This window comes from Acartia tonsa, unplaced genomic scaffold (genome assembly GCF_053477335.1).
Source record: "Acartia tonsa isolate MP-2025a unplaced genomic scaffold, ASM5347733v1 sca2, whole genome shotgun sequence".
Classification (NCBI taxonomy): domain Eukaryota; kingdom Metazoa; phylum Arthropoda; class Copepoda; order Calanoida; family Acartiidae; genus Acartia; species Acartia tonsa.
In genome coordinates this window covers 194,468-205,151 of record NW_027649596.1, presented here as the reverse complement: position 1 = coordinate 205,151, position 10,684 = coordinate 194,468, and the positions used below count along the sequence as shown (strand labels likewise).

The 10,684-nt window shown below is 32.2% G+C and overlaps 1 protein-coding gene across 1 annotated transcript in view; it reads left to right on the top strand.

Moving 5' to 3' along the window:
• The first annotated feature begins 5,460 nt into the window (after positions 1 to 5,460).
• The window catches only part of LOC145310509 (uncharacterized), a 32,502-nt gene continuing 27,278 nt past the window's right edge, over positions 5,461 to 10,684 (top strand). The window contains exon 1 of the mRNA XM_080150455.1: positions 5,461 to 5,464. Coding sequence (XP_080006581.1) covers positions 5,461 to 5,464 — 4 coding nt within the window. The remainder of the gene's footprint in view (positions 5,465 to 10,684) is intronic.

Here is a 10,684-nt window from a genome sequence, read left to right as displayed (position 1 = left end):
TGCAAAATCCTTACTTAAATAAGCCATTTTTGGGGTTGATTACTTAGTTAAATCATCTATTTTGGTTGCAAAATCCTTACTTAATTAAGCCTTTTTTGTGATTAACTTCCTACTTATATCTTCCATTTTTGTTACAAAATCCTTAATTAAACAAGCCATTTTTGTGATTAAATTCCTACTTATATCTTCCATTTTGGCTACAAAATTCTTACTCAAACAAGCCATTTTTGTGATTAATCTCCCACTTATATATTCCATTTTTGCTACAAAATCCTTACTTAAACAAGCCATTTTTGTGATTTATTTCCTACTTTCATGATGAAAATTGGCAAAATTGAACCTATAATTAATGTAAAAAAAAAAAACTTTGTAAGTCAAATTATATTAAACTACATGATATTATACAGTATTACAATACATTCAACAATTTTATATTCTTTTCATGTTTAAAAAATGACTGATGAAAATTTGTTTTAAATTTATACAAATTAGATGTTTAAATCAAATTCACTAGTTTTCTGTATAAATCAATCTTCTGTTTCTGATTTAAAGTTGTGTTATAAAGTTCCAGCAAAACCACTCTAACCACAGACTGAGACAATCTGCCTTTGGAGTGATTCTAATGTACTCTAATGATATTTTGATTGACTTATCAACTCTGTTCTCCAATGAAGTAAACTCCTGAGAAAAAATTACTAAAAATAAAATATATTTAATATTGATATGAAATACACAAAACTACTCTTTTTAACATATGTTTCTTTAATATTTACAATAAATATTCATGAATTATTATTAACATTTAGAATAAATAAATAATAGTAAAATATCTTATATAGTATTTGTCATTTGGGATTAGACTTTTATTCAAAAAAATTTTAAAGCTATTATATATGAAAACAAGCAATGAAGTGCACTGATGTCTAAGGGGGGAGGGATGTACAGGTATGATAACCCCCACCGCCAATGAAATTTGGCATTTAGGAACTAAGACATCATTGTGGAGCTTCTATGTAATACAGCATGACACACAAAAAGTATTTTTTAGGGTTTACAGACCATATTACTTAGTATATCAAAAAAAGTAGCATATGTTCTTGATCTCTTAACATTTCCACACAAGAAAAATTTTTTAGAAAGAGCCTAAATTTTGAAAAAGTAACTTAAGAAAAAGTAACTTACATAAGTTTTAAGTAAAAAGTTAAAATAAGTTTTAAGTTGAAAGTATTTTTTTGAGTCTTGTAAGGTTAATGATATTTTCATGATCCTAACTTTATTAACAAAAAAGATATCAACAAAATAAAATTTCATCAAAATGAGTTTTGATTTTCAAAAGCATAATTTACCAGAGATCTAAAGAGATATGTTGAAAAGGGGGCCAAATAAATGTCGGAATTTTTCCCTTATTATACACACTGTGATGAAAAAATTAAGTTTTTAGAGTTAAAAGCATTTTTCTATTATTGGGATTATTTATACCCACAAATTTTAGTTCCAAGGTTAAAAGTTTTGGGAATAAAAAAGATTTACAACCTGAAATGGAAATTACCATTCCTTTCAAAAAAAAGGTTGAAAGTCCTTAAAAATGTAAGAATCGATCTAGCACCCCAAACAATTGGCAAAACTTAATGAAACTTAATGAAAATATGAAGATTATAACCATAATTATCCCTTAAAATTTCAGCTCTGTATCTTTTATAGGAGTTGAAAAAATCATGTTTCACCCTTTCTGTCTCTGACAGATGGGCAGATGGACAAACAGACAGATAGACATTGCAAATAATAGAGTAGCTTCACTACTAATTATAGAATAGCTTTGCTACTAAAAATAAGCTCAGAACTCATATTTATAGTTTTAGAGGGGGTCTTTTGCTTCACTAGCCTCTAGAAAGGAAGTACCGAAATGAAATCTGTAATGGTTAATTAGTTAAGTTATGTTAAAAAAGTTTTCTTTAAAAAAATCAGATTGATATCTTTAAAAATAAGCTCAGAACTTACATTTTTAGTGTTTTGGGGGATCTTTTGTTCCACTAGCCCCTAGAAGAAAAGTCCCAAAATTCAATTTTTACAGTTTTACAGGTGGATCCAATCAAATAAATGAGCTTACAAGCTATAAAAACAAGCCCAACAATCCAGGGCAAAATTTGGTACTGAATTATAAATATTATTGTAGCATTTGATGCATAACAAAAACACACACAGAAAAACTTTAGGGTACCTATATTTTTGGGTACCCCAATGCCATAGAAATGATAAGGGAGTAATAAAAAAAAAATTATTTGTGTAAGAACCAATTATATTCAGAAAGTTTTTAAAAAACAGAGGGGGAGAGGAATGAGGATACTTTGTTAAATAGTTTAATGTTGCTGCCCTACTTATGGATATACTTATCCTTGTTTTAAATTAGTATAGTATAATGTTGTTGTTTTACATATGTATATAACTGTCCTTGTTAACATTAGAAGGAATAATGTTGCGTTACTAATGTCCTTGTTAACCCTTACAGATTGGGGGGGGGAGTCATATTGACCCCCCCCCCTCTAGTTATTTCAATGTCATTTTTTTGTAGGTAAGATAGAGAGTTGTGACTTCATGACTATTTAAGTTTTGTAATTATACGTCGGCAAGAGTTGATCTTATAAGGATATCTGGTCTGTGTCGGTCGTGGCGTCCGGTCAAAGTCGGTTAGGTGGCACCAAATTTAGAAAAAATTTTAAATAAATCTTAATTTCTACATTATGACTTTTGTGTATAAGGAAAACCTAAATTTTTTTTTGGTGAATACTTAGATATCAATGACCTTCTGAGAAAAGTGGTGTTATGACCGTTTGACTGCTCCCTGACCAACTTTATGACCATTTTTTGTCCGGCTTTTACTACAAACATATATCATGAATATCGTGGCTTATATTACAGCTAGAGACCTATAAATTTTTTTGGTAAATCCTTGAGCAAAAGTAATTTTCTCTAAAAATACACATGAACTACCAGAAAAAAATTTTATGTCTCTAACTATAACAGGGGCCGAGATAGAGGGGGGGGTCAATATGAAACCCCCCCCCCCCCCAATCTATTAAGGTGGGAATTGGGGCCCGATCTTTAAGGGTTAAATTTAGATTATCATAATGTTGCTGACAAACTTGCGGATATAAATGCACTTGTTAAAATCAGTAATTTACCACAAAAATGGCACAATTAAGTAAGCAATTTACTTTTTTTCATGCTTACTCCACGAGGAGAGATTACTAGGGACAGCATAATATAATTTTGCCGTGCTATTTATGAATATACTTCAACATTACTTAAACATCACTATTGTATAATATTGCTGCTCTACTTATATTTATACTTGTCCATGTTAAATTCAGTATAGTAAAATAATGCTGTTCTTCTTATGAACATACTTGTCCTTATACCAGTATTACCTCTAGGGGCTCGGTGACGCTTTGGGTAAAAGTCCTCTCAACCCCACCTTGAACCTACTCTGTGTCTAAATTGCAATGTAACGCGCTCAATTGCCCAAGGGTATTAAGTAAGGTAACACCAAATAGATAGCCAAATCTTTAATTGCACGAATTTTGTCTAGAGGTCCTAACTGCATGGTAATGAGTTGCACCTGTTATAAACCAAGACATTCCCCATACTCAAACTATTAATGTCACAAACCTCCCTCCTTGTTTGCTCAAACAAATGCATCTTAAAAACATTTTAAGAAATAAAGCCAAACATTAACCCATTTACTAATTTAAAACAAGGAAATTTAAATAACAAAATGATTTGCTCATAAAAAAATTTAAAAGGGTGGGGTCAAAATAGGTAAACAAGGATGACAACATCCATAAAAGCGAAGCTCTGAAAAGGTGTGATAAATGAACATTAACACTTTAAGAGTGTCAGAACTAAATAATAAGAATATAAATGTTTAAAAGATGAAACAAAATTTTGAGTAAATTTGTTGAAAAACTGCTTAGATACAGAATAATGTTTAAGGACATACTTACATTTTTATAGATGCTACGCTTACAAAATTATACTTTGTTGTCCTAGGAATCAGTATTTCAAAAATCAGATCAATCAAAAAATTATATAACACAAAAATTAGCTGTTTAGAATGGACGTACGGACATTCAGGTAACAATTAGAGTTCCTACGATTTCTGAAGTCTACCTATCAACCACAAGAATCACCATACAAATTTTGAAATTGATAGAAAAATTCTGACGTGCCTAATTTAATGCATAATTTTAATTAACACTCAAAATATTCTTAAAAGTATATGTCCGTCTGTCTGTCCATCAGTTTGTCTGTCTGTCTTTCCGTCGATCTGCCCATTTGTCTATCTGTCTCTCCGTCTGTCTGTCTGTCCATCTGTTTACGTCTGTATGTCTGTCAATACCTTTTCATTAATTTAGGAATGTTAGAGTTGTCCTTTAAATTTCAAAGGTTTTAGGATTTAGTGCTCAACAAGGTATCCTGAGTGAAAGTTACAATTTTAATTGGGATAAGACAATGAATGTTTAATTGAAATACATCCCCAATGATGATAATAGTTATTTATTGCATCGTATTATAGACAGCATTCCGCAGACAGCATTGATTGGGCAATACTTGTCTGGAACCAACCAATCAAAATAAGTACCCAAAGTTTTTATGCTAAATATAGGCGAGGATGGTAATAAAACTTTGGGTACCTTTGAAAATATAGTCCAATGTACCCTCCCTCCTTGGGTAAAAATGTAATTTTCTGCTCAATGATCCCTACATCCCTGGGTATGGTGTGTCTACAAAAAGGCAGTGTTCAAACTTTTACACCAATTATTTTAATCTACAAAAGTGGTCCCGTTTTATAATTGTAATTGTGAATATTGAAAACAGTTATCACGCAAGTAAATTTCTGTTTTTCTACAATATAATATTTTTTTTTCATTTTGACTCAAAACCTATCAAATCAAGAGGAAAACTTAGATTCGTAGCCACACTAAAATAGTTATTTATAGCATCATATTATATACACTAAACAGCTTTCCGTGGATTTTAAAATGTATAATTGTAAGAGTAAAAATATTTTTAGAATATTGCGTTGAAAACTTCATTTTATTTGCTCAAAGATGTGCCTCAAATTAAAAACGTTTCAAGAAAAATGCCACCCCCCTTCTCCTTATACAACCTATCCTAACCTGACTCAAAATTGAAGGTTTCAGTGCTCATCAAGGTACTTCGAGGGAAAGCGCCAATATTTTGTTTTAGAGCATTGCAGTTATGGATTTATATTTCTTGTTTTTACTTTAAACTAAATTTTCGTTTTAACTAGGAATCTTAAAGACTAAGACAATGGACGATATTTTGATGAAAATTCCCTTTTTACAAACAAGTTTGAAAACTTAACTAATCAAAATTCAATAATCTATCATTATTATCTTTAGTGTTCAAACGTTTCCAACCCTAATTGTAATCTACAGAATGGGTAATTATGTTTACCATCAATGTGGATGTATTTAAATTTATCGGCCATTGTCTTATCCATTTAGATCCCTGATAAATATCAGAGAAACAAAGATGTCAACATCCATAAAATCGAAGCTCTGAAATGAACATTAACAATTGTATAAGAGTGGCATAACTGAATAAGCATGATACTGCTCCAGGACATCTTATATTGTTAGGACATATTTATAAAGATGCTTATAACATGGTCCCGCGATGGTTTTAAGCTATTATTCTAATTCAAGACTTCAAAATGGTTTTAACCTATTTTTCAAAACCTTTGAATACATAGCACTTAGATGCTATGGGCGCAGCCGCTAGTTATATTTTAAAATATTAAAAACCTAAAAATAAAAAGTGTCAAAAGCAAATAAAAGGTCAACTTTATTAGAAAATAATGTCTTAACAAGTTTGTCATAAAAGATTCAAATTTATCTAATTTAGTAGCTCTGGGCTTGGGACCTTCAGGGCCAACATGTCTTAGATTAATCTTGTAATGTCATGTTTATATTAAAAACAAAGTAATAGCCTTTACCAGAGAGTTAGGGGACATTGTGTGGTATGCGGCAGCTCTGGACCATGCAGAAACCAAGACATTATAGTGATGCTACGCACCTAGCTAAATCCCGTTATTCTACAATTATAAAGCCACCTGAAAATATGTCAGATAACGGTACTGGTTTCATCTCTCAGTTGTCCTGCAAATGGAGGGAGGGGTGTTACCCCTCCCTCTCCCATCTTAAGCACCGGAACCTTCCCCTTCAACCACCAAGTTATCAGCACCACCTCAACCCTGAGGATAAAGGATCTAAACCTGCCCTCACCTGATAGAATCACCCCCACACAGACTGTTGTTGTCACAAGTAATCATCAAACCTTCCCTCTTTAGTACCCAGACCTACCACTCAACCCCTCTATGCTTATCTACCTATTGTGCTGCTCCATGGGCTATCCTGCCTGCCCCAGACAGGGATAGCCATCTACCTAACCATTGCAATTATCTATGTTTTACTGTATGATTTATCTTTAACTATCTTTATTCCTAATCCATATGTATTTATATTATGGTTAACTGTATTCTTAATTCCCCCCACCCTTTCCAGGGATGGGGAATCATGATTGCCCAAACTGACTATTGTATATGTATTATAATGCTTTTATGTTATGATCATTTATTCCTATCCATGTAGTTATTGTTTGTTGTATATAGCTTTAGTATCCTTTAACCCTTCAATAAAGTGACAACTGAAATAGATGTTGATTCTTGTCTAGTGAATGCTAGAGAAGCGTAGCTTCTCTATAGTAAGGTGTCCACGTCTGTTCACATTGCCGTAGTCTTTATTCGAACTCTGGTGTCTGCCATTTACCCTAGGCGGATACCACAATTGGACTCTTGATTACACTGGTACCTAAAGTATTATAAATACAGTATTTCATTTGTTGACTGATGTAAAGCTTACCCGAAATAGAGAACTCAATCAGTTTAGTAGTTTTTTAGACCTTAAGATTCAGAAGAAAAAAAAATATTACTTTATACAATACTAGCCGCTAAGCCCCTAGAAGCCTCTAGAGGCACTTAGGAAGTAGGGGGAATGTCGATCTCATCCCATTTAAAATTCAGTTTCAAAATTTTTTTAAAAATATTTTTGGGAGGGAGGGGGGTGAAGACACCCTCTCCAAAAATAGTTCAAAACCTTCCCAGGACCTATAAGAAGCTTTACTGTAAAGGAGAACAATATCAGTTCAGCGATTAGCAAGATCCTTTGGTACAGACAAAAAACGCTTATTACTTTATATAATAGGATAGCGGCTACGCCCCCTAGAGGCCTCTGGGGGCACTTGAGGAAGGAGGAGTTTAATTCCAAAACCTATTTTTTTAATTTAGTTTTTAATTTTTTTTTTTTTTGGGGGGGGGGGTAGGTAATTCTTTTCTAGGGGCGATTTCTCTTGGGAGGGTGGTTGTACCCTCCCCCAAAATAGTTATAAACTTTCCTGGGACCTATGAAAAGCTACCCTGTAAAGGAGAACCCGATCGGTTCAGTTGTTGGCAAGATCCTTCGGTAGAGACAAACACACAGACAAACACACATCCTGTTACTTTATTATAAGGATACATAAGGGTAATAGTATTATTTGTTGAAAAGTAGTTATATTGTTATAAAACTTTGGGTACCAGTGTAATTATGGCAACACCCCCCCCCCCCCCCCCACCCCACACCCTCGCCTCCTTATAATACAATCTTACCTAACCGGACCCAAAATTCAGTGCTCACAATGGTACTTCAAGTGAAAGCGTCAATATTTATATTTTTTTATTCTTTTATAGGTGTATTTTTCTTGTTTTTTCTTCAAACTAAATTTTCATTTTAACCAGGAATCTAAAGGAATAAGGCAATGGACGAGAAATTATCAGTTAATGATAAGAAATAAATAAATTATTAGTCAAAACTCCTATTTTAAAACCAAACAATCAAAATTTAATAGAAGTACCCAAAGTTTTTGAGCTAACCAATAAACGAGTTTTTTCATGGAGGGATGGGACATTGGGCTGTTTATTACACTAGTCCCCAAAGTTTCATAATTACGTTTTTTATATTTTTTCGGTTAACAACTCTAGATGATGACTTAAAAATCAAAGGAGAATCCTGCCATTAAGTGGTAAGGTATAATTCAGATATCTTAAGAGATTAGACAATGCTGACAAATAAAATTACTCCTGTTGTGGAATAAAATCATTAATTGAATTGATTAAAGTTTGGGCACAACAAGTTCGAAACCAACTAATGAAAAACTACATAATTATCAAAATATATGTACATCAATTTATCGGCTATTGTCTTATCTCATTGGATCCCTGATAAATATCAAAGAAAAAAAACTATAAAATCGAAGCTCTGAAATGAGCATGATACTGTTTAAGGACATGGTTACATTTTTGGGACTTGATTATAGTGTCATAGTGCATAGTTTTAAATCAATAGGAAAACTCTGATAAGTATAAACAAAAAGAACCAATATTGACGTACCAACGGACGGAAGGACCCCAATTATAGAAAAGCTTTACTTTTAAAAATTGATAATCCATTTTCCAGTATAGCTTCGAAACCGATTAATATCCACTGGATTAGAACCGATTCTCAGTCAAACTGAAAATTATGTAAAGCATCGTATTACAGACAATTTTTCACGATTATTAATATAAAAATCATTAAATTAATACCAGTTTTGTTAGTTGGGACCTCGACCCCTTCTTAGGGATAACAAAACTGGTTTTAATCTTATAATTTTTCATTCTAATATCCGCAGAAAGCTGTCTATAATACAATGCAATAAATAACTATTCCTTATTAAATGCGTAGATCTCATTGTTTATTTTCATAACAAAAATCTAAGTGGAGTAGGGACAGATTGATGAAAAAAATATTGCCGTAATGTGTAAGAATTCAATTATTTCATAAGAACGTAAACAACTAATTTCTGTTTCTCTATTAATTACTTGACTAGCGGCTGCACTTAACATTTGGGAGCTTGGTATCTCGGAATTCAAAGTGGTAGGGAAGGGAACAAAATAGCATAAAACCAACCTTTTATAATCTTAAGGTAGAGACAAAAAAATAGCATAAAACCAACCTTAAAAAAATTAAATGTGAAGTTTCCATATAACAAAAACCTCAATCGGTTAGGTTGTTTTTAAAATCTTAAGGTAGAGACAAAAAAAACCTTACTGCTTTTTTACAGTAGGACAGCCTAGAATAGCTTTAAGTCACGCACCTGACATAGCAGCAGCATGAACCTTTTTTAAAATATCTAGATATAACGTGTAGTTGGGAAAAGACTCGAAGATTTACAAACTAGATCATAATGGTAATGTACATTGAAAGTTAACATTTTAGTTATTAAAATGTTTGTCTCTATCTGTGGAAATATAAATAATCCATAAATGAAATGGTCATAAGCAAATCCAAACCCTAACCCAAGGATGAAAACCAAAACTTGTTTTCAGGGGTGTCTATGCTTTTTAATTTGGTGGGGTAAATTTTTTTTTTTTGGGGGGGGGTAATTGTTTTTTTTGGGGGTATTTACCCCCTCCTAAATGGTTAGGGGTACCTGCAGCACCCCCAAGGTAGGGGTAAATTTTACATGGGGGGTAAAATGAAAAATATTTTTGCACCCCCAAATTCGTAATCACCCCTTTACCTCCTCCCCCCATTGGACGTCCTTGCTTGTTTTAAATGGTTGTTATTTTAAATTCATTACAATCAAACTTAAAGTTTGTGAATACGAGTGGACACATTTAAAGATAAACTAACCCTTGTACTAATCTTTTTTAAGGGAGGTGGTTTTCTAAATGCTAAAGTTTTTTTTGTAATTTTGATGTAAAATATATTAGATATAATTCCATTCCAATTTCAATTTTGAAAATTCAAATAGTACACAAATTAGTAGATTTTTATCCCCATCCCATTTCCTTTTAACCAAACCCAAACCATATATTTTGACTCCGCCTATTTCCTTTCTTACAACCAAATCGTTTTCAATAATATTATAAGAATATTAAAATAAAAATCATAAAATCAAAACCAGTTTCTTCGTGCGTGTGTGTAGCGATAAATTACTATTCAAGTAGGGAAACCGATTAATATCCGCTGGATTAGAACCGGTTCTCAGCCATACTGAATCGTGTATAGCATCGTTTATTTTGATATCCGTGGAAAGCTGTCTATAATACGATGCAATAAATAACTAATCAGATCTAATGTATTTCAATAATTTTATTAAAAGGGTCTATACGTCCATACATTTGTATTGATTTTGTTTCACCTTGAAAATACATTTGATAAAATTTATAAACTATAGAAAATAGACTAACCTTAATACTGCATGTTATAGTTTCCTTTTCAATAAACTTGGCTTCATTCAATTTATTGCGTAGTTTGTTTTAATGTTACGTCTTATAACAATTTAAATATTCTTATAATTATTACTTAATAGTCAGAATACAAATTGTTAAATTGGTGTACCATTAAAAAAAGAATTAGAATTCACTAAAGAATCTTCCATAAATTAACCCAAAAATTTTAACTATAACAAAAATATATTGCACACATCAATTCACAAACACTATGTGTTTCTCCCTTGATTACCTTGTATGAACTGACGCTACGTCGGGTCAGTTCAGTGTTGACCCTACCACGCACAC